The sequence below is a fragment of the Ochotona princeps genome, chromosome 1 (genome assembly GCF_030435755.1).
Source record: "Ochotona princeps isolate mOchPri1 chromosome 1, mOchPri1.hap1, whole genome shotgun sequence".
Classification (NCBI taxonomy): domain Eukaryota; kingdom Metazoa; phylum Chordata; class Mammalia; order Lagomorpha; family Ochotonidae; genus Ochotona; species Ochotona princeps.
Window position 1 is genome coordinate 168,577,761 of NC_080832.1, and position 25,263 is coordinate 168,603,023.

Genomic DNA, 25,263 nt, shown 5'->3' on the forward strand with positions numbered 1-25,263 from the left:
TGCGACAGCCAATGCACCACTTATTTGATTGAAACTGGATTCTAAGCAGAGTTGATGTATTACAGTGGCAGCAGGTGGGAAATGTGAAAATGCTGCATCACACCGGAGTATTATCAACTTGATCTCCTTTTTGAATGGATTGCCAGAAAGGGAATCCACTCTCATCATTCACTGTGTCTAAAATACAACATGAGGCGATGAAATATTCTCTATGAAAAATAAAGTGTGCTGTTATCACACATCTATTTCTATTCTAAAGATGAACTTGTATGTGTTTTACTAGCCTTGCTTACGACTCTTCATTCTATCGATGTTGCTTTTTTCATACTAAAACCATGGGAAATTCATAATAATTCATAATAAGGTTACCTATTACTTACTTCTCATGAAGTAAACCCAAGTTTTGAAAGTTAGACTGTAAGATGGAGATGGTTAACAGGACCATGCTGAATGTACTGTTTTGATACTTTAACTTGTACTGTTAAACAGCAACAAAGTCCTATCTAACTTACTTAGGGTTAGGTGTACTTCTATAGGGCTTATTGCAGGTGTACCACATATCAAACTCAACTCTGGGAACTGAACACTGATGTGCTATTAATGTTTAACCATCAACTCTAATTTGTAGCAATGTTTGCTGATTCCCAAATGTAAATGCTCATTCACGGTTAATTTCAAGCTGATCATGGAGTCGCAAAGAGCTGTGTTCAATTGTCTTTTGTGAACTTAATGAGTTGGCTCTGCTACAACTCTCAAATGTCTTGAATCTGGGGCATTGTCTTTTCTTGTTTTCTGAAGGACCACAGAATTTGTAGGCTACAAATTCCTCATTCACAAGATGTATTAGAGTAGGTCATCTCTAAGCTTTCTTTTACTTGGTTCTTCGAGTATTTAATTTTCCTACGTTGAATTTTAAGGCAACCTGAACATGAAAATGGAATCACAGAAAAGTTTTGTGCAGTTCAAATTTACACTATAAGCACTTGGAAACAAAGTACGCCCTCCAATACCTAGTACAAGACTGCAAATCCATCAGTTTATTTTATAAGAATTAGATACAGCTTTCAGAAATACATCAAATGAAAAGTGCCAACGATTTTCTCACAAGCATGCCAGTACCTATGGCACAGCTCAACAAAGGGAAAAATTTCCACATCAATGAGGAGAAACATGGCATGTTTGTGTTGCACTTGCTCTGTTTCAAAATGAGTGAAATCAAAAGTGTTCCTCCTTCTGAATTGTTAGGAAAGTAACACCCTTTTATTTTCAGGAAATATACTGTAAACCTTTCTTCTTCTCTGAAAAAACCTGCTAACGTAGACAAGCTAATGGTTTTGCAGGAGACATTAAATATAATCCTTTCTTTCCATGTGTTTTGGAACCAAAATAAAACTATATAGAGAACACCGGTTTCCTAGACCATTCCTTAGAAATTATTGGGACTGGAGTGGCAGACATGGCAATGCCAAGAGGCCTGGCTGGCTTGTAGCTGGCTCTGGGGGGATACGTTTGTGTTTCTGAGCTAAAGGGTGAATTTAAGGAAAAATTCCAGGATGAGATAGGATCGGACATGTGGAAATGTCTATAGATTTTACTAGATAATGAAGAAAAAAAAGTCCCACAAGTTTGGTATAAGGATATATAGCAAAGTAGTCATGGCCCTCACCCATTCCTTTTCTTGCATTTTTGAGCACCTGTTAGAGTCCATATCATCTCCTAACCACTGAGGACTCAGAGCTAAATCAAGCAGGCATGGCCTCCTCCTACTGCAAGGGAATCTTTCTAGTGGATGCTGATATTTCTACCAAGCAGGTTGTTGATCAAACAGTTAAACCATATTGAGTATATCACGGACTTTGGTAAACGTTTACTAGGTTTTAACTTAATGAAATAAAATCATAATTAAAGAATAACAGGTCTTTTTTTCCCCTAAAAGTTTGTCCAGCTTTTACCTAACAGATCCTAGCTGAGTAAATATTTTTTGCTTTGATTCAATCAACAAGATCCTGTGCAATAAACTAAACTGAGCTTGTTTCTTGATTGAGCTCTCTGAAAGGTACTAACGGAGCACCTACCTGGGTGGGTGCTTAGCTTTATATACAGGTTTACATGCAGTTCCCATTGCTCTGAAGAAGCAGTTACATTTTTTTGGTCAGCAAGCTAAAGTGTAGAAAGAACCAAAAACGTCCCAAAGAGTCAGAATTTAAACTGAGTTCTGTCATACAAACCCAAGTTTATCTTCTATATTGAATATATATCACCATTTCAGCTTTCCCTGGCAAGAGCAACTGCCCTGCAAACCAAGCATCCACTAATGTTTTTCTCCCATGTGTGATGGTGTATTGAGATCAGTGGGACGCCAGGTTGCTTATCTTCAGGCAGACAAAAGTTCCACCTGTTACTGTCGCCCTACTGTTTTCATCTACCCCTGGCTGCCCATTCTGCAGCTCCTCACCACAGTAAGGCACTTTATCAGAATACCAGGCTGCTCTAGGCATATAATGAGTGAAGTTATGGAAGCCTAAGTCTTAGAACCATTCTCTCCCACTCAAGGGAAAAATCTTTGAACCTTACCAGCACATTAACAGATACTAAGAATTTAGGGAGAAAATGATGTTTTGATGAACCTACATAACCAACACTATTGTTGTTCCCTAAACCACCAAAGAACGAGCCAACAAGAAATGAAATCATCTATAATTTAGAAATGACACTAAAACGTGCTTCTTATCCATTGTGGTTATTGGATTGCACTTGAGTCTCCCACAGATTGACAGCAAGCAAAACCCTTGCAGAAGCAGACACTGGCAAGGAAATTATCCTTGCTTTAACCCACTCCAGCGTGGCTCCATTGCAGCAAATGCACTAGGTATTGAAGTGGATGTACTACAAGACACACACGCTCCTTCGTCAACACCTTCAGCTCTCAGCGGTAGGTCTTAACTACTTTCATTTGAACATTGACATATATTCGTCTACATTGTCCCCTTCAGTGTCTTTTCATTATAACATGTGTGGTTGTTTGTTCCTCAAAAGCAGAATCAACATTTCAATGCTCTGTGGGATAACAGAGTTAGTAGGAATTGCCTCTGATCCGAGTTTTGGTGTAAAGTTAAAAGGCATTGTATCGTTCATAATCAGGCTTCTTTCCCTGCAGCAATGTATTTTTTTTACTAATTATTAACCATGCATTTTATTAATTGCTATTGTTGCTACTCTGCCACTCATTCCCAGACATCTTGGTTAGCAAAGTACTTTGATGATTGAATTTATGTAATTAATTAATATTTTAATGATTCAGGTATAATATGATGCATTAATCATTGAGATATTAACAATATGTTCAATTTGCACACGAAGGACTTGCTTATAATTTTACCTGCAACACATCACCTATCATTAATGAAACTGACAAAATACCAAGAAGACAGGCTTCAAGCTAGGCCTACTGAATAATTAGGTCGGTTTTTACTGTGTTGAAAACACTCAATCGCTGTTCCCTTCCCTCGATATTTCTGCTTCATTGTCTTTAATAAGTGGAACCAAGGAGGTTATAGAATGCAGACCCTAGTAGTTATAACTCTGCTGAATTGTTCTTATAATTGGGTTTATGAAAGGACCCTGAAGATGATATATTTCTTTACGAGGTGCCTTTGCAACAGAAATTGTTCATACAGATCATATTATATGAGCTGTAACCCAGAGGACAATGAGGTGAACTTAAGGCTGATTTATGCTTACTTTGGCTCAACCTGGTGTTGTTTTTATGGGCAGTGCCAGCTGATTTTAGACTTAACACACAGTCCGTTTACTGGGTTGCTTTTCGTTGGTGACATGGTTTGACTCAGGCTTTGGCAGGCAAGAATAATAGGAGCCAACCTTGTCTTTCTAGAAAAACAGATATTCTTAGCATGGAGCAAAGGCTATTTCTTGACCACACATCATTTACGTGGTTTGTAGAATGGATGTGTGGGTGCTTCCCAGCATGAGGAGGATTTCTGTGGTGAGGACCGAGGGGAATGTGGGCCCTATCTTCGGCTGACATCTCAAATATCACACTATTGGTTTATTTCTGCATCTTTAAACTGACCTTTTTATCAGAGAAGATAAAAGGAAACCACCTTTGGCATTACACAAGTTGAAAAAGACTTGCAAAGTTTTGCGTAACTGTAATAATGTATCAAGTAGCTGATATGCTTAAAACCTACTAAATGCCTTTTTATGTCCACCACAGAAAAGCACACACACACAAATCACATTGAATTATCAATTATTCATAATATGGAGCCAAGGAGTAACCAAAATTTGGTTGCTCTTCATTATCCATCATAATTCCAGCTCCAGACAATAGGATGAAAAGTGCTACTGTTTAAATGAATAAAATCCAGAGTTAAAGGGGACATTCAACCTATAAAATCCAAAGACTAAATAAATAAATCAGTTCAAGCTCAGTCACTTGGAATTATATCTCCGACTGTCCCGTTTAAAATTGAATCACTGCAATGAGAAATTGTCCCCAGAATTAAGTTTCCTGACCTGAAAGGCAGCTGAGTCTCAAGTCATATTGGTTTGCAGAAGCCCCTTTTCTTACTGAAGGAGTTTTGTTTTCCTTGATCAGAGCCGGCATCACGGTCAACAAGAGCTAGGATGTTGTGACACAGCTGCCTGTGCGAGGTCCGCAGTGCACGCAGGGCAGCTGGCTAGACAGCTGTGCTAACCGTGTCACACTGGCTTGAGCAGGAGGCAATGAGCAGACTGAGGCATTTGCAAACCCACACGAAGCACTCCATTGTCTTCCTCTCAGAACAGAAGATCTCGCCTCAACACTCTTGGTTGTGTTTTGTAAGGTCAAAGAAAATGATTAGGGCATTTACTTGAGGGAAAAGGATGAGGGGTTGAAAAAAAGAGAGAGACATCATGAAAGAAAAGGAGAGAGATGATGAAAGCAGGGTGCCGACTGGTTATACAGCTCACTGTCTTGGGCCATAGTAGAATAAAGCCCCATATACTTCTAGTGTGGAGTACAGTTTGCTTCAGCATCAAAACAATAGTTACCTGCCTGGGGACTGCTTTCATATCACAGGTTGAAGAGAGGCTTGGGCTGTATCAAGAACTGAGAAATACTTATGCAAACACCATGTCTCCCACTGGGAAGCAGTAATGTTACAAGGAGAATGCTTTTCCTACGTTGAGGAGAGTTGATAGTTGGAGGTATGAACATGACCTACACTGACCTATTAGGATTTGCTGGGTTCAGTCTTTCTCGACTGTTAAGCTCTACTGAGTTTTTAACTCTGGCAAATGAACACTTTGTGTTAATTCAGTGTCTAGTTCACACTTTGATTCCTGTGCTTTATCTGTGCCACAGCTAGACAGCCAGAGCTTCCAGTAACCCAGACTACATCTGTTTTACTTTTGACAAAGCGTCTTCGTGTGTGGCTCTCAAAGCAATGATGAGAATGAGGCGAAGAGTGTTATTCGCACGTTACAGGTTCCAGAGCTGCAGAGAGAACACTCAGCTCCTGGGTAGAAGACTTGGCTTTTGAAACAGGAAATCACTACTCCCATCCATTCGTGTGCATTTAAAAAAGATGTTCCTCTTGATGTTAAGAGACTATTTTTTGGCAGGTCAGCCGATCTGGAAGGCTAGTCTCTCAGATTGACCCATGGTGTCGTGTTGGCTCACTTTTTCTGTATTTCCTAATGCAAAGTTCCCTGACTTTTTCTGTATTTCCTAATGCAAAGTTCCATGACTTCTGTTCCCATTTGGGGTGCTTGGTGTTCATTCTGCAATCTTAGCATGTCAGCTTGAAAAGAAGTGTAAGTTACCCCTAGGAAAAAGTACTCCTTATGTGAATATTTCTCAATGTGTACCTCTCTTAATCTGCTGCTAGGAGTAAGATGCGTTCACTAAAAACAAATCTTTTTGGTAGCATCTTGGAAGAACAAAATGAAGACACCCAAGAGACCCCGTTGCCTGCTTTGTGCTAACAAACACAATGAACAGGCAATCAGGGTCTCACATTCACAAAGATTTCGCTACTCAGAACAAACCTCTAAGGATATCACGCCATCATTAATTCCATTTCATGGGTGGAATGCAGAGGCAAGAAAAGGTAAAATGTCTTGGCAAGGGTTACACTGAATCTGACAGATGGGGCATCACACCCAGGAAGACTGGCTGCCACGCACAGCCTCATTGCCACCACCTTGGGAGAGATGGGCCTTTCTTCCTGCCCCTTTCCATCTTTGTAGACCTTGCTGCGACATCCCTGTGTTCAAGACACTTTGGCCTTCATGGGATTCGGTCACCACAAAAAGAAAAAAAAGTACTAAAAACTACATTTTATGATCATGATGGTACAAAGACAAATATAAAACACTAGATTACATTCATTTCTTTTCCTTCAAAAATTAAAAGCCCTCCAAAAATCTCAGAGTGTGGCATTGTGCCCCCTGTGCCCAAGGGCAAAGTTGTTCCTGAGTTTCTGAACTCTTTCTATTTCACCTTGACTCAGGTCCAGGCAGAAGAATGGACTTATTCACCACCTGTATAGCCTTCTGGAAGTGACTGGTGGGATTTCCTTGGAATAACTTTCTGAGTTCAGACACAATCCCTAGAAAACCATCAATTAAACAGTGGTTTTCAAATGATGGGTTGTAAAATCATTAGGTGGGTTGTATTTAGCATTTTGTAATTAAAATGTTTTGGAATGAAATGGAGTGGGGAAGGATGGGATAGGACAATGTAGAAAACACCAGAGGGTGTTCACATTTCATAAATGGGTATTTGGAGAAAGGTTTAACTACACTTATAAATACATGCATGCATCCTGGGAAGTGCTATAAAGTACAATTCTTACAGTGAGTCCCAGGCAAGAAAAATATTTTAAATACTGAGTATACATTCCTGATGCTATCTCTTTCTTTTATTTAGCTATATTCAAATTCAAATATGACTTCACAGTAGAACCGGCAATGCAAGGCAGCTCTCTTATAGTAAATTATGCTCATTGGGAATATATGTTTGAAGTTATATAAAACCTTATCTCAATTCCAATTCTTCCATTTCTAAACTGTATTGTCTTTGTTAAGTCATTTAACTTCTCTGTGACTTAATTTCCCTGTGGATAAAATGAACGATAATAAGGCCAATCAAATGATCATGGTGAGAAATAAGGCAGCAAGTACTTATAAAACCCTTGACCCAATAAACGTTAATAAACATGCTCTATATAGTGACAATATAAATATTTATCTCTAGACAGAACTTCATGTTTAAGCTGAGACTTATCTAGACTCTTCTCTGTTATCTCTTCCTGATGTCCAGTAAACACGTCACACTTGACCCATTGTCATTTGGACAGCGGATCACTCCCTTAGTCCCTAGAAGAGCTCTCCCAAATCTTGCCAGTTGCTCAAGCCAAGCCTTTGAAGCACTCCAGGCTCTGCTCCTCTCCTGACCCTCCTTCACTCCACCTTGAAGACCTCTTGACAAGACCTTCACATCACACGAGTATGAGTGCTTCCCATGGTCACTGCTGGACCGCCACCATGAACTGCCACCGTTCTCCAGGGTGCTGTAATGACTTCCAAACCACCTTTCCTGCTTCTTTGCCCCATGACAGTTCGCTCTTAACATAACAGTCCCAGTGTTTCCTTTAAGATTGGTCCCATTAATAATCATATTATGTATGATTATTAATGTTAATAATCATATGATAACATAATTATTATGTTAATAATCATATTATGTCCCGTTAATAGGAGTATTTTCTTTTTTAAAAAGGATGCATTCAAATTGTATGAAAGGCCCTTGCTTTGATGATGATGGTCATGGTTTTTGTTTGCCAATTTGTTATGATAGTATTTTTGTTGATTAGATAGGTATTAGAAGATGAACTAACCTTCCATTTAAGGTATATAAAATATATTGTCTTGATGTATTATCATTTTAAGTTTTGCCAGGCAAGACTTCACAACATCTTATCAAGAATCTTTCTATCTTTATTTATGTGTTAAGCTGCTTTATAATTTTACTTTGTATGTTGCTTTTATCATTTTTGGCATTTGAGGTATAATAATAAAATACGTGAAATTAAAAACAAAAAGATTGGTCCAGTGGTTAACACTCTGCTTGAATCAAAACTCAAGTCCAGGTTTTGCAGGGACCTTTCTGGCCTTACAGGATCTGATCCTTGGCCCTCAGCTCCACCCCCACCCTTCCCTTCCTTCCAAATACACTGACCTCCTTGGCACACCAGGAAAACTCATGCTTCAGAGTTTTTATCCTTGTCTCAATCTGTTTCCCACTCCATATTGACACTGCTCATTCTTTCATCTGCACTAAAGAGCTTCATTCAAATTCCTCCTTCCCCAGTTCTTCCACCTACTCCTTCTGCTGCTCCTAGTACCTCACCCTCTCAGCTCCCTTTAGTCATATTGGCCACTTGGAGCATCTCTAATCTCAAAATTTAAAATCTGAGATGCCCTAAACTCCAAAACTGCCTTTCTGCATTTCGAAAATATATTTAGGATTAAACAATTTTAACCTTTTGGCATATTCACCTCATAGGTACAACACACTGCTTTTTCTTGAAAAAGTGATTTTATCATTACATAATGTGTCATTCAACCCTTTCAGTATCATATTGGTGCTCAAGAAGTTTTAGATTTTTGTACATTTTAGATTTCTGATTATCATATTAGGATATTCAACCAATCAAGTCTAGGTAAACATTCTATAATGCCAAAAAAAAAAATCCAAAATTTTAGACATGTCCAGCCTAAGCATTCCAGTTAGTGGATATTTCAACTGTGTTAAAAGTTAAAATTTGTGAAGCAGATGCTATCTGTTTTGATCACTAATACATCCCAAGTGTCAACAAAAAAGATCTGCTACATAGTTAAATACTCATGGCAAGAATGTTATACTATTTCTTCTCACCCTTTCCCCCCCCCCCCAAAAAAAAAGTGACTGAGGAGAATAAGGGAGAAACTCAAGAATAAAATTCTTTCTGCACCTTTGATTAAATCATTATTTAGTACTGAATTACCTTGTTATGAGTCACAATGAGTTTTCTATATGGATAAACAGCAAAGCAGCGTATTGATAAAGCTGAGCATAGCTCCATAATCAAGATATATGTTGAATCCTTGTATCTAGCATGACAGTCCAAATGGTTCCTATCAAAGCTTCTGATGCTGAATTATAGGGTGAGAGTACACAATGTGGCTAGATAAACAGGAAACCTACAGGTCTTTCCACAACAGTTACATTCATAAATATGCAATAACTGCTCATGTTGGACATAATTCCTGTCGTCCCTCGGTAACCTGCATGGAACATCACACAATCTATCATCGTTCAGTAAGGCCACGAAAATCAGTGTTTTTCTTTTGTTTTACTATTCTTCATTAGATTAAAAAATACATAAATTAAAGAAATTAAGATGGCAATATGGTTCACCTTTCCTCCAGAAACCACATTTACTTCAGGGGGGAAAAAGATAAAACACAATACAAAAACACTGTGTTTTCTCTTGCACCATGCAAAAAGGAAACACTCCATCACCCATTTTTGCTAGGTATTTCTGCTTCCATCTCATTACATGAAAAAAAAAGTTCAACAAATTACCTCCTAATTGGGTTTGAATTCTTTTTCTTACACACTAAATAATTATCATGAACTAGGGGTACGTCTATCAAAGAGTAACTCCATATGTAACTTTTTTTTTGCTCTCATATTAAAACATATGTATGCAAATTTGTTGAGGTTAATGTGTTGCATTTATTCCAAGCAGCTTATTTGCTCCTTTTAAATTATATGCTCATGAAGAAAAATGTTCTTTGTAGTGCATGGCCAGTTCATGGCCAACTCAGTGCCTAGAGGTGAGGATTTTTCTGTGTGAATTCAAACGAATATGTTACAGCTTTGTTGAATCCTCCCACTTATCCGACTGAATACATGTTTATCTTTCCTGGGGTCCAAAAGATTAAAGGAAAATAAAGACCTCACATGCTCATCCAATTGTAATGACAACAGAGAACAGGGTAAAGAGGTTTTAAATGTCAATGGTGAACTGGATTAACATCAGTTTCCTCACTGAACACTTGTGGCTAACGGTTCTCCAGTACCTTACTCAAGCATAACATAAATATTTATAGAGACCAACTGGCTAAAGATTTTGATACTGAAAATACTGAAGTTAAAACTACTTTAATCAGTACCATAGGCAATAGTATACATTTGTTCTTTCAATCCAATATATTTCCATGACTGTGCTGTGATCAAATGTTTCTTATTATAATGACACATTTCTACATGTTAAGTCACAAATAAGACTATATACAAAATCAATGGTATAGTATGAGGGACTTCTCCAAAACTTCACAGAAAATGCATATTTTGAAAAGAACCTGTGCATGGATTTCAGGATTTTTTCGGTATCAAAATGAACTTAGAGTTTAATTCCAGTTTTTCGCAAACTGTTTTGAAGTTCTCTCCTGTGTATCCATGCAACAATATAGTTAGAAGTCCCAGTTGTTTTTAGGTTGGAGAGGTCTTCAGGGATTTTAAATCTAAGTTCCTCAACTTAGAGCTAAGCGAATCAAGCCCCAAAAGGTGAAATGATCTTCCCATGTTCTTGGAAAAGAGCTACATGAGAGCTGAATTCTTCTGACTCTTCTTTTCATATAAAACACATCTCTATGGATTGCTATGGAATCAAATTTTGTGGATATGTGCAGACATACAAACCAGTTTACCATTTATCTATAAGACAATAGCTAATCCTCAGATGTCAGGAAAAACTAATAATGCCCCAATGATCCTAAGGCAATCTGATTATTCAACACCGATTTGTGTTCGTGCTGTCTCCTAAATTTATAAATTGCTTTTGGAACAACAACATGATAAGCAGTCAAGGTAAATGTTTATTCATTCTATTAATTACTTTCCTGTAGCTTGTTTATGTTGTTCGTTGTATCTGGGGTGATCTCCATTAGTACAACCTGAGTACATGAGAGGATCAGGTTAGCCAGCTTAATCAATGGTACAAAACAAGGAAGAAACTCATAACAGAGGCCATTGATTTGCTATCTGATCATAATTATGGCTACTGAGCATGGCAAGAAACACTTAACATGATAGTTTGGGCTCACCAGATTGAAGCAGACAACATAGCATCTGCTTCCATCTGAAAGCCTTAACAAAAAATATTGTGAGCGTCATCCCGATATTCTTCAGTGAAAAAGTAGAGCAGGCTGCTTACCCAGACCTTTAAGTTAGTAAGGCAATTTCAAACATGACAGCGTTCACCATTTATCCAAGAATGGTTCTCATTGCTCAGTGATACTAACACATAGCAAGTTGCCACTTCTCACTTTCTTAGGCTTTCAGGATTTAGTTAAGGGTTGAAAGTTTTCCTCCTCCAAAAATGTGTGAAATTGGCCTCCTGAGGCTCTGTTTATAATTCCCTGTGTTTGACCCTTTTATTCTTAGTAGTACCCAGAGCTAGCCAATTCTGACAGCCATTATCTGGTGGGCCTGAAGGTGTGGAACTGATCAATAGAACCTGGAAACAGCTATGCTTGAGTAATGCCAAGCGCTAAAACAGCTTTCAACTCTCCAAAGATAATAAGTACACTGAGGTTGACCGTGACATTCATTATATTCTTTCTTTATAAAGCAACTTTGAAATGTCAGCAGAAATTCAACTTTATTATGGATATAAAGGCACGCATTCATTTCAATAGTGCACAATATCGGTTTTACGGATGACAAACCACAAAGATAATCAGACTTTCTTTTGACGCCCTTTACAAAATACAGGACATGCTTAATTTACTTCTTCTTTTACCATGACATCATGGAGAACCAGTTTCTATCCTTTCTAAGTATCGGATGCGCTCTCAGGTATTATGCGTATGAAGATAACTAGAACACACTAGACCACAGAGAAGTACCTGGCAGATGAGCTACAACTCCTCATTATATTCACTTCAATGCAGAGAATCACAATGACTTCATAAGGCAGGGTGAGTTCTTCTAAGCTAAATATTTGGGATTTTTCATTATTAAATGAGAACACAATTAGAAACAATTGATACTAACAGTGTGAACACGTAATTCATTGCAGGATGTCCCTTTAACACACTGATTGAGAGTTTCAGGGGGAAAAAGCCCTCTTGGAGTATTTTAGAAGGAGATCTGATTATCTGGGTAACTTCACAAAATACTGACTTATGTTTCTTTAGCATTAACAGGAATCATTTCTCAATCATTTCTCAATGTTTGCAATGAGTAAATACTGAAAAGAAGTTTAAGAACCTATGAAAGAGGTTCTTTTAAAAAAGTTGTGGTTCCCTAAATTTCGCTGCTCTACTCTCTTAGCTTAGGCTGAATCTGAAGATTGGAATCCTCATGGTGGAAGGTACACGTATCTTGGTAAGACTTGACAATAGGTGAAGGAATGTACCCTTCACTCAGGTTGAGGAGTTATATCTGAAATGATAGCAAGTGCTCTCAGAAACAGGGTGTCCTTAATGGAGTATGTAAGAATTTAATTAGTATTCAAGATATCCAGTTCACTTTATTTGGCAACTGTACAGATGAATTAAGGTAGTTTGTCCCCAAACTGATGGTTACACTAGGCAAATAAATATACTTATTTTTGGAGAATTGTTAAACTTCTAAAATACTACACATGAGTGTACGTATAATCAGTGGGTGTAGGAAAGCACAAATTAAACATGAATAGTTTTAAACATAAATTCGATAAAGAATTTGTCTAGAAAGAATAAACAATAAAGGGGTCAGGAAAAGAGTGAGAAGAAGTAGCAGAAGAATGCTTCTTTGATTTTATAAATCGCTGGTAATACAAACAAAATTATTTCCCTGCACACATTGTGTAATTCGTTGGGAGTGTGCAGGCTCCTGTTCAAGCGATGCTGATAATGATACTAATAGTTTAATTACAACTTGCTGCTCAAAGAGATACACAAGGCTGCTGATTTTTAAACCAGTGGTTACAATTACTTTCAAATGCAAGGGAAAGGCACATCTGTGAATGGATCTTATTTTATTAGGAGAGCAACCAGAAACCAGCTGGGAAATAAACAATGCCCAGGAGTGAGCAGTCAGCGCAAAATCAGAGCAAAAATGGCAGATCTGAGCATTGGAGCCTTAGGTGTCAGACATAGGAAACAGGAGGAAAAGGTAGCTGGGAGGGACCATTTTCCACAAGATGCCACCCTCGAGAGGGTCTGCTTACTTTCCCTCCACTGCCCAGCCTATAAAGTCCGATCTCTCTGTCTCCATCCTTTGCTTCAGCACCACTGAGCAGAACAGCTCCCAAGGACCCCACAGAGCAGCGCTATCGCCTTTAGGGCACATGTTTCTTTCCATTTTGCATTTAGGAGTATTTTAAGGGACACAGAAATTAATGGGTGCCAGTATAGCTAGTTTACTCCCAGATGAAAGGAAGACAAGTGCCTCTAATCTTTTAATTAGACCCTAGAGCAACTTAAACAGAACAAAAGATTACAAGGGTAATCTGATGACAGAGTGACTTACTGTAATTGAGTAAAAGCTGAAATTTGGAACTCTTTCCAGTGCTTCATTTTTTTGTTTTGTTTTGTTTTGTTATTAAAGGACTAGTGGAAGGTAAATAATCTTAACTCTGCTTTAGACTCTATTCTACTCTACTGACTTTCAGGGAACACAGGCAAGTCTGTTAGCAAAGGCATCAACAGATTAAGCACTACTGTCTATGCGTTGGGGGGAAAGCAACTTCGTCTTAAAGAAACTTTCTCCATTCTGTTCCAAGATTCCTCACAGCCATATGCTGAATCTGGAGTAAGTAGCGGAGAGACTGACAGCTCCAAGGTGGGCATCATCATTTCCAACACCATGCCCCAAGAACTAGGGAAGCTTTCTTAGCAAGATTTTTCTCTTTTTTGTTTTTCTCATCTCCATATCTAGATGGAAACACTTAAGATGTGACAGGACATCCATAATTAGAAAAACAGGATCACCAAGTCAGGCAAATTGCAGTTCAAGGAACTTAGTTCCTCCGGTACATTCAGTTCCCATTCTTCCAGCCCATAAACATGTGATTGCTCAGTCAATACATCTCAAGTCCTTATTCAGTTTTTTTTTTTGAGGGGGGGTGGTATTTCTCAACAGAGCATCAAATACCCATCAGCTGACACTATCTTTGCTCTAACACACACACACACACACACACACACACACACAGAATTTGGTTTTGTTTCTGTTATTGAGGGTTCAGAACCCTCCATAAGTAAGAGTGTATCACCTGGTTTTAACACATATTTTGAAAGACACTCTTTTGAAGAAAAAGCATTTTCTTTGCACTGGAATTTTTGGAATCAAAGGATATCCTGGAGAGGAAAAGCCAGGAGATGGGACTGAGGTGTAAGGCTCATATGAACAGTTGGTGCTGGGAAGTCGGTGTGAGCAACTTCCTCTGTCATGGTGACCACCTTTGAGAAACTTGCTCAGGACACCTGGGAACAGCATCAGAGGAGCCAGAGGGCTCTGGTGTGTCTTAAAGCCCACTCAACGGAGTCCTCGTTGACCTTAGGAATCCCTCAGTTTCCTTTCTGCCCACCTTCTCTGTCATCTTCCCCTCTTTCCTCCTTCCTTCATTCTCTCCTTCCTTCTTTCTTTCCGTTTCCCTTCCTTTCTTTCTCTCGCCTTCCTTCTCTTCCTCCTCTACCTCAGTGCCAGGCAACTTTGGACACTGTCCCGGAGACAGCCTGCAGTACCCTCACACGCGTTCTGCACAGCATGCGTCCTCATGGCCACCTCGTGGCTTTCACAGCGTTTGGTGCAAGGAACAGCTTGACTCCCAGCGGTCAGCCCCGCCCCCTCTCGTCACTCCAACACCGCAGCTGCGGCTTCACCCAAGCAGGACCGCTGGAAACCCAATGTCACCAACAAGTTCCAACCCTGCAGCAGGCGGGCCAGGCCAGGAGTCTTCGAGGCCGGCCCGCCGGGGCGGCGCAAGGTGCATGGCACAGGGCGCCTGGTTTTCCCAGGTCATTGTTGTCGCTCACAGCACTTTTCTTCCCTCCACGCGGGGACCCGGGTGACACTCAAAGCCCTCCTCCACTCCGAGACAGCCCTCCGCCCCACCCCTCCCCCATCCCCAACACACGCCCTCCTCACACCCTCATCACACAAAGAGCTAGCCTGAGCAGCCCGAGGGGCGCGCGTCCTTACCCGCCCCGAGGTTGAAGGAGATCCTGGCCTCGGCGAGGTAGGGCGTGTCGCTCTTGGAGCGCACTCTCCGGATGGGCCGTCGGTCGATGTCGTCCTCCGAAGATGCCGCCATTAATGTGGGAGGCAGGAGCAGGGTCGCCCGGCGAGCTGAGAGGGACAGGAGCCCGTGACAGGGATAGAGGTGCAGAGGGAAGGGGGAGGGGAGGGGTAGGAGAAGAGGGAAGGGGGTGGGAAGGGAGGGGGAGAGAGAGGGAGCAAGGAAAAGAGAGGGAGAGAGAAAGAGAGAGAGAGAGAGAAAGAGAGCAAAGGAGAGAAAAGGGTGCAGGGAGAGAAAGAAAACCCGTTAAGGATTATGGACTGGAGCAGAGATCAGACTACCCCTGGCTGGCCAGCCCCGGGGCTGCCCCCATCCCTCTTCGCACTGCAGGGTTCAGGCTCAGGGTTCTGGGAAGATACCCGAGTTTTCAGCGCGGACACAGGCAACCTCAGGCCGGCTCAGGCCCGCGAGAAGACTCCCAGGCAAAGATGCCCAGTCAGCACTGTGCAGGCTCCCGCCAAATGCACTTACTCTGCGCTTCAGGTGCGCACCAGGGTGCCCAGAGCCTGCAGGCTTCTCCAGGCTGAGGGCGCGCTTGTGAGACAGCCCAGCTGTGGGATCCCACTCCGGTCACTCCTGCGGTGCAAGCCCCAGTCTCCCTCTGCCATGGAGGAGGGTATGGTACCCAGGGCGGCCCTTTGCATCCTTTCTCGCATCACCAGTGCGAAAAGGCTCAGAAGCTCTTGATCCTGTCCTTTACTAGTTAGAGCGGAAGTGGAGAAAAAGCATGTCCAAGTTCGGGAGCAGTGGCCGGGGCATATTCATGTAGAACCGAGCATCTTTCTTACCATTCCTAACTTGTAGAACACGTGTCTGTTTTCATAGCACCCATTCAGCTTCACCCCTAGCTTCCCTTTTATTTGATCACTCCAGCACAAGTCATAGTGTTTGGGTGGAGTATGTAGCCTCTGCAGCCCGGAGAGGTCAAGATCAAGGGGACCTGAGGCTCCTTTGAAGGTCCGCACTGCAGCCTGCAACCCTCCCTGAACCACTGCACAAGAACCTGGGGTGTGGAGCTCCCAGACTATTGGCAGGGGAATCCCTTTGATGCTGGTCTGGCTGCAGCTTTGGTCACTGGGGCTTTGTGCGGCCTGATGCTGCCACTCTCGGAGTACAGACAAACCTCCCAGCTCCAAAGGCCGTTCAGCTGCAGAGAGCTGCCCTTAAATCTCAGGGGAGGTGTTGCTTGACAAGGCTGCACTTCCACTGTCAGCTCTAACTCTCATCTGGTGATCTCACATGCTCACACCTTCCTCCCTCTTAATTTTCCAACACGCAGACCAACTCTGAGACTTTCTGTGCCATCTGCCTCATCACTTATGGCCTATTTATTCCTGATAGGCATAGATTAAAAATGGATGTTTTCTATTTCAAGAGGCACAACAGGGATCTTTGGTTTATGAACTGAACCAGGAAGGTTAACACGTTTACATGACTGATTGGGCTATAAAGCAGTATTGTGATGATGACAGTTTAGGTATTTAGGGAAGTGCAAAATGTGAAGAAATAAACACGGACAATTCTGAACATTTGTAAAAACTGTGCCTCCTTCCAGCAACAGTGAAAATCTTTGTTGAGAATCTTTGCACTTCCCCGTCCCCCTGTATTTTCATTCATCAGTCATGTTTCTAGGAAAATGATACAGAATCATTTTAAGGAGTGCTTACTTTCAATTTTACTGATACTTCTTTGAGTTGGGGTATTAATGATGATTAATATAGAAGGTGCATTCCTAGGCCTAGCGCAATAGCCTAGCAGCTAAAGTCCTCACCTTGAACACACCAGGATCCCATCTGGACGCCGGTTCTAATCCTGGCAGCTCCACTTCCCACCCAGCTCCCTGCTTGTGGCCTGAGAAAGCAGTTGAGGGTGGTCCAAAGCTTTGGGACCCTGCATCTGCACGGGAGACCTGGAAGAAGCTTTGGGTTCCTGGCTTCGGACTGGTGCAGCTCCAATCATTGTGGTTGCTTGGAGATTGAATCAGCAGATGGAAGATCTTCCTCTCTGTCTCTCCTCCTTCCTGTATATCTGACTTTCTAACAAAAATAAATCTTAAAAAAAGGAAAATGAGGAATTAAATACTGCTAACAATTTGTTTATCCTTCTGCAAAATAGTTTAAATGCACTTTAAATATAATGTCCTAAGCAAATATTTAATTCTTGATACACTTTTAATTAAAATGAGCATAAAACACTATCTTTTCATGTTCTTAAATTTTTTCACCTCCTTTGCATTTTTGATGACTATCTTCCGTCTTTTAGCTTCCCTAATTTGCTTTCTAGTTCTTCATCTAATTTTCCCAATATCCTTTTCACGTTGCCTTTCTTTTCTCCTTTCTTTAATTCTAACAATTCCATTACAGATCCTATGCTTTTCCAATATCCTCTTCACATGCATGACCCTTTAAGAAATATCTGATGAACTGAGGTCAGAAAAGTGTCCTGGCAGTGATGGTGGGCACAGCTCCCAGCACAATGGTTCCATCAGTAAGTGTCAGGAGACAGTTCATCCCACTGGCAGTATGAGTCTCAGTCGCCTCAACCAAAAGTGATTTTCAGGGTCTACATAGCTTTAACAGCTACATTTCTTTACAGCTATTCTTGTATCTCTGCTGGTTTTCACCAATGCCCACGGCATACTTTTGCTCTAAGTATAAGTAAATGCATTTTTTGCTTGTAAATAGTCTTATTTAGGAAGGCATAGCTTGCCTCAAGTGATTTACTTCATGTGATTCAAGTCTATTTTATGTAACTCTATATCCTCTAGAATCTATTTTTTTTTAACCCAAGACTGTCTCTAGCATGTGGTAGTAGCTCTACTGCGATTGTATTTATAGATATGGATGTCCACTGTAGAAAAGATTGGATTCAATTGTGAACCTATCCCCTCTTTATTGGAGAAATGGGCACAATAAGCTTTAATCTACTACTTTACTTCTCCAGTGCTCATGATGGCCAGGACCCGGCTGAGGCTAAACCTGGGAGCTAAGAGTGCAAGCCAGATATCCTATGCAGGAGACAGGGAGCCAAGTAATTGAGCTGTCATCTGCTGTCTCCCAGCAGGTGCATCAAGAGGAATATGGAACTGGCAGCATATGTGGGACTCAAATCTACGCTCTCCGGTATAAGATGCAGGTATCTTATTTGGCATCGTAGCTACAGATATGTATCCTGCCAGCCAATATGCTAATAATTACTGCCCTGCAGTTGATGTGTTAACATGATACATATTGAAGAAAAACAAGTGACCCAATAGGGTGCTTAAAACTAACATGCTATTCATTGATCACTACCATGGAAGAGGATAGAGGTGGGAAGAGGAAGGAAACAGAAAGAAGGATGTAATAATAAATCCTTACTAAGAAAATTCTTCTGGAGCCAGAATTGTGGTGCAATATGTTAAATCGCCTCCTGTGATACTACATCACCCGTGAGCTCTAGCTTACGTCCTGGCTGCTCTGCTTTTGATCCAGCTCCCTACTAATGCGCCCGGTAAAGCAGTACAAGATGTTCCAATGATCCAGTTCCCTATTAATGCACCCGGTAGAGCAGCAAAAGATGCCCAAGCCACTCCCACAGGAGAGTAAGATGACATCCTAATGTCTTGGCTTTAACATTTAGAGGGTGAGCCAGCGGATGGAAGATCTCTGCTTATACCGCTCTGTAATACTGTCTTTCAAATAAATAAATAATTCCTTGTTTCAAAAAGGAAAATTACTGATAAGCAAAACTTAACCTTTAACTATATTATCTAAAGTGTGTTTCTAAACTACTCATTCCTCAGAACCGCCCCAAACCTGAACCTACTGTATCAGAAGGGGATGGATGAGACCTGTGTACCTAGATTTTCGAAAGGTTTCTGAATCTCACAAACTTTCATTGCTTCTACTCAATATGATACTGCAGAGTTTAGTAGGCAATATTGCAAGTAAAAAACATTAGAATAGTGAAATAGCTTGAAAACAAGAACATTATTAGTCATATTATGACTGTATGCATAGGCTATTTATATAAAAATGTCACTGGAATAAATCAATACAAAGCTCACTTTTCCTTCCAGATGTCAGCAAAATGAAAAGTTTAAATTCTCAAATAACAGTTATAATAGTGTCAAAACTATCCAAAGCAGGGGACTGGCCTTGTATGGTGGTGGGTTAAGCTGCCGCTTCTGACACCATTATCCCATACTGGGGCTCAGGTTCCAGTTCTATCTGTTCCTTTCCCATCCAGCTCCCTTCTAAAGTGTCTTGGATGTCAGCAGTGGTTAACCCACACACATGAGCCCTTGTCACCCACGTGGAGATCTGGATGGGGATTCTGAGCTTCCAGCTTTGGATGGGCCCAGTCCAGACCCTTTGTAGCCATTTGGGGGAGTGAGTCAATGAATGAAAGTCTCTCCCTCTCTTTCTTTCTGTTACTTTGCCTTTCAAATCAGTAAATACATTTTCATTAAAGAAAAAACTATCAAGTACCAAAGACTAAATTTAAGAAAAGATGAGTGAGGCTTTTTATGAAAAACCAAGAAAGATTTTCTATGTGATTTTATGAAAAATAATAAAACTGCTGAAAGAAATCAAGATCTAAATAATTTTTAAAATACAATAATTTTACTCATGGGTTGAAAGACATAATATTGTTAGGCCACCAGGCTCTTCAAGCTGACCTGTGGATTCAGTACAACTGCAATCAAAATCTCAAATCATTATTATTTTTAAACATGATTACAGAATGCATAGGAGCATTTGTAGATGTTATCAACCAAAACTTATTACAAGAGTGTAGAATACAAAGACAATAGGAGATAAATAAACCAATGGACAGGAATGAAGAATCTAAAAATATGCCCATACATGGAGATACTGGACTGTAGCAGGAGTCCCATTGTAGCACAGAAGAGAAAGAATAGGTTTTTCAATGGGCTTTGCTAGTCACTTGCTTGTCTTCCTGGTGGGAGAAGACAAGCCTTGCTCACTACCTCACACAGCACACAAAATTCAACCCCAAGTATCATGGATTTCAACGTGAAAGGTAAACACAGAGTCTCTTCTTATAGTTTTTGTACTTTACATGTGTATCTTGTTACCTTTTATTGTAACCTCAAAATTTAATCTAATTTTTCAAGGTTCTGCAGGCTATGCTTTTATCTTTGAATTGTCATATACAGATTAGAATCAACTTATCTTTGAATTGGCGTATACAGATTAGAATTACTTATAAAAGAAGCTGAGATTTGTATTAGACTTGTTGGATTTACTATGGTTGGAAGATGTGTAGTGCTTATTGTAGCAAGGATCCCCACTCATAGGAAATCTGCACTAAGGGGTTAGGAATCAAGGAGCATGACAGAATGTATTAATATATACACATGTAAAAATCATGTATATAATATATGTATAATATACAACATATACATGTATATGTATACATGCATGTATGTGTATTGTGTATGATGTTTATAATACAGTTTAAAACTTAGATACATACATGGAAAACAGAGCAAGAAAATACAGTAAAATGCCATTAATGGTGACTCCTGCAGAAAGTATGTAAGTTTTCATTGTAAATTTGTTTTTCATAACTTTTCCATATCCTTTAAATTGCAATCAATCAAATTTAAAAGGTTAGTACTAAAATAATTTATTCTTATTTAAGACAGTTTTTGGAAAGATTATTTTTTAAGTGTTTCCACAGATGTAGGTTTCCACACCAATACAAGATTTATATTAAGGGTAAATTATGCCAGATCTATGGTAAGCTTTTTAAGCTTTGTTAAAACTTGATTTTGGTGTATTATAAACAAACAGACTAAGAAGCTGGACTATATAAATGAAAATATGGTTTTCCATTTGCATATCTAACAAGAGTTGGAAACCTAGGGGTTTTTTTTACTTCACAATTAAATCCCATACAATGTCAATAGTTACAAAGAAAATATTGAAAGTTGTTCATGTGGAAAGTATAGATGTAAATCAGAATGAATATCACTAACTATAATATCCAACCAACTTACAATGATAACTTGAATGTTCTAAATAGACTGAAGAAAAACAAACCCCAGAATGCTTCTGGACTTTTAATTACAACTAAATTTAGTGTGTAATCCTAGCACATTTTTTTCTTTGTTGAGCATATCACATGCATATATTGCTAGAAAATAGAAATCTGGGGAATTGTTACGGGCTTGTCTCAGTTGTCTGTACTTGGATCTGCCTGTGAAGAAGGAGCTGTTGACTGTACAGTGTTGACATTAGTTCTTTCTTTTTTTTAATATATATATTTTATTATTGTTATAATTTTATAGTACAGTTTCATATTCCCTTATCCCCTCCCCAGTTCCCACCTCCCGTTCCTCTATATCATTATTAACATATAGCTCTTCATACTCAGTCATATGTCCATCATTGTTGAAGTGTGTCTCCCCCAGACAATAAGCAGATTGTTTTTGTTTTTTAATCCAGTCTACTAATCTATGACGTTTGATTAAGCTTAAGCCATTTACATTCAGAGTTTAATATACATGGGTGTTACGTTGGTCCTGTCATTTTAGGAATGGGTTGTTCATTGGTTTAGTCTTCTGTTGTCATTTTACTGGGATGTTGTTCCCATTTGCCTTTGGTTTTGGTAGGTGCTATTCCTCTTCTCTGCCAAGAGAACATCTTGAAGTATCATTTGTAGGGCAGGTTTGGAAGAGGCAAATTCTTTTAGCTTTTCTCTACTGTGGAAGAATTTGATTTCATTTTCAAAGACGAAAGAAAGCTTTGCTGGATATGTTATCCTGGGCCGACAATTTTTTTCTTTTAGAATCTGGAATATGTCACTCCATTCTCTTCTTGCCTGTAGAGTTTCCTGTGAGAGATCTCCTGTGAGGTTAATTGGCATTCCTTTATATGTCAATTGATTTTTTTCACGTGCACATTTAAGGATCTTTTCGATTGAAGAGAGCTTGATTATCATGTGTCGTGGTGAAGATCGCTTTTGGTCAAGCCTGTTGGAAGTTCTGTGCCCCTCCTGGAATTTGTTTCCCAATTCTTTCTCCAGATTAGGGAAATTTTCCTTTATTATTTCATTAAATACATTTGCAAACTCAGCTTTTCTCTCTGCACCTTCTGGGATTCCCATAACTCTTAGATTTGGCCTCTTAATAGTGTCTTTCAATTCTTGGATACTTTTTTTGGCATGATCCAGCTCTGCTTCCAGCTTTTTGTTTATTTCCCCTGGTGACAGCAAGTATCTTCCAATTCTGAGATGCTTTCTTCTGCTTGCTTCGTTCTGTTTTGGAGACTCTCCACTGTACTTTTAACTTGCTCTACTGTGTTCTTAATTTCTGATATACCAGCCTTGATTTGCTTTATTGCTTCCTTAAATTCTTTGAACTCTTGCATGAGCTTCTCATTGTTGATCAGAATCTTTAAAATGAGTCTTATGGATTCTGTGTGCCCCATTTTTTCAATGTCTTCCTCAGTTAACTCTGAGGTTGGCATAGGGTTTTGCTCCCTTGCAGGAGAGCTTTCGGCAATATTCATTGTGCCTTTGTCTCTTCTTTTGCTCTTGATCATTGTACTTCTGGTTAGCAGAGTCTTCTCCTTGGGGTAGGTTTCTAAGCTGTGTCACCCACAGGTCTACAATGCAATTTTACTTATTGTGGTTGGTTCACAACTTTTCTTGCAGCCACTTGTGCCACAACCTTCAGTGAGTTCCAGGTCTGGGTTCTTATGTTAGATTTCCACCATGGTCTCCACAGCCCCAGCTCCTGGCTCACCAGTCTCCACCTCCTGTGATACCATGGTGAGGCTGCACTGTTGTCTCTGCAACCTTTCTCACACTTCCAGTTGGAGCAGGTCCCAGGATTAGAGAGACACCAGGTGTCCTATAATTAGGTTGTTGGTGGTGCTGATCTTGTCGGAACCTGTTGGACGTTAGGTCTGGGTGCCACACGGACCTATTTTGACCCGTATGATGCCACAGCATCAGCATTATTTTCCTGCGGGACCAGTGCAATCACTGACCTCAGCAAGTTCTCGCGAGATCAACACACGTGCAGTTCACTATTGTCCCCTGCAGTCCCAAAGCTATTGCCACAGTGCCCAAAATGGCGCCTGAAGTACAACCACTAAGGTTCTTGATTTGCTGGCCGTCAGATCCGAGGGCTACCCAGACCTGCCCTGAGTGGAACAAGTAGAATGCCACGTTGCTGCAATTCACCGAGACAGAAATGAGTTCACTCCCAGCTCAGCGCATGCTCAGTCCTCTCCCTCACCCTTTCCTCCTTACGCAAAATGGCGCCCAATTCAGTTCTAGGGGGCTGACTGGACTGTGAAATCCACTCTGTTCTCGCACTGCCCGTCTGAGATCTGCTGCTCTGTTTCTGCTCCTGGTCAAATCAAACGGACCAGCAGGACAGACAGTTCTTTGTCTGGGTTCACCACCCGAGCTCCCAGTGAAAGTCCCTTCCCACCTGGTTGCTGGTGGAGTTCCGGCTGCTGTGGAGTTCAGAATGCCGTGCTGGAGTATCAGTTTCTGCAACACCACACCGTTGTGTCCGCTGCTTTCCCATCTGTCAGTCTCCAGGTACCCCTCTGCTGTTGTTCTGTCTTCTCCTATTTCCTGAAATATGTCCTCTCTGCTTCATCCTGGTTAAATGTTTTTCCATCCGTTTAAACGTGTCCTTACCCTATTCCGCCATCTTGATTCTCCATTAGTTCTTTCTTATATGTGGCTAATTTTGAAGGGATCCGTAAGGGAGAGGGGGCGGCTGCCATCTTGTTACCATTGCTACCCAGGATTCCAGCTACACAATGTTCCTACTGGCCCAAAATTTAGTTTTTCCGTGTTGCACAATTTTGGGGAGTACACCATTCATGTCACAAATTATGTGATTCTAATTATGGGATTGTGAGACCTATAACTTACGCATCCATAACTCTAAGGAGGTGGCTTCCATTACTCGGTCTTCAGACAGCCCTGTCACTTACAACCATGCAGGCATACTTGTGAATTCTCTCTGTTTTGTAAGGCATGTATACCCAGTATTGTTTGAATTGATGCTGAGCATAGAAGGATGCAAAATTGTTCAGTATCAATTCTAACAGTGGCAGAGTGATCTATTTTGTAGAAGGCCTACATATTTGTCTATGCAATGCATTACCCAATTTAAATATCACTTGATGATGTCATCACTATTAATTAACAACATCTGTTCAAATGTATAAATCATGTCCTCTGCGTGTTTTGAAAATTCCCAACTTTTGTGAAGATGTGTATGGTGGTATCCAGGTTCTGAAATCACTCCCATTCACCCCCACATCTTGATCTTCATGCCTTTGTGAAGCCTTCTTCCACAGGAGTCAGGGTTGGTCTCTGTGACCACAGTATAGGTGGAAGTGATGGTATATCACTAAGGAAGCAATAGAAAATAGGACGTCTGCATTGCTTTCTTTTTCAGTCCTTTGCTTTGGTAGTTAACTGCAGCTTTATGAGGATAAAGACGAAATTTACAGACAGGTTCATTAGCAAGGAATCAACCTCCTGTTAAGCGCTATGCACATGAACCACTTGGGAATCCCATGAGGTTTTCAGAACCACATCCTTACTGTCATTTCAAGTTTTGAACCAGAAACACACAACTAAGACACTTCTTCCTGATTCACACAAGAGGTTTGACAATTCAGGGGTTTAAACACTAGGTTTTGGAGTAATTTGCTATGCAGCCATAGATATGTTGTACCCGAGGGTTCTCAAGAAACTAGGCATCCCTCGGAAAGGCTGAGGTGGTTACAGTCTGTCAGCAAATCCATATCTTAAGCACTTTCATGGAACTTTTGCAAGCTGTGAGTGAAAGGAGCTGTAAGCGACAAACAAGTGGCAGCCTCCTTCATGGAAGCAATGTTTTTGTTACCACTCTCACATCACTACACCA

The 25,263-nt window shown here is 40.4% G+C and overlaps 1 protein-coding gene across 1 annotated transcript in view; it reads right to left on the reverse strand.

The window, feature by feature from the left end:
• Positions 1–827: 827 nt before the first annotated feature.
• LOC131481503 (phosphatase and actin regulator 1-like) overlaps positions 828–25,263 on the reverse strand; it is a 39,325-nt gene continuing 14,889 nt past the window's right edge. The window contains exons 2-3 of the mRNA XM_058670499.1: positions 15,251–15,397; positions 828–922 (exon numbers count right to left, since the gene is read on the reverse strand). Coding sequence (XP_058526482.1) covers positions 828–922; positions 15,251–15,397 — 242 coding nt within the window. The remainder of the gene's footprint in view (positions 923–15,250; positions 15,398–25,263) is intronic.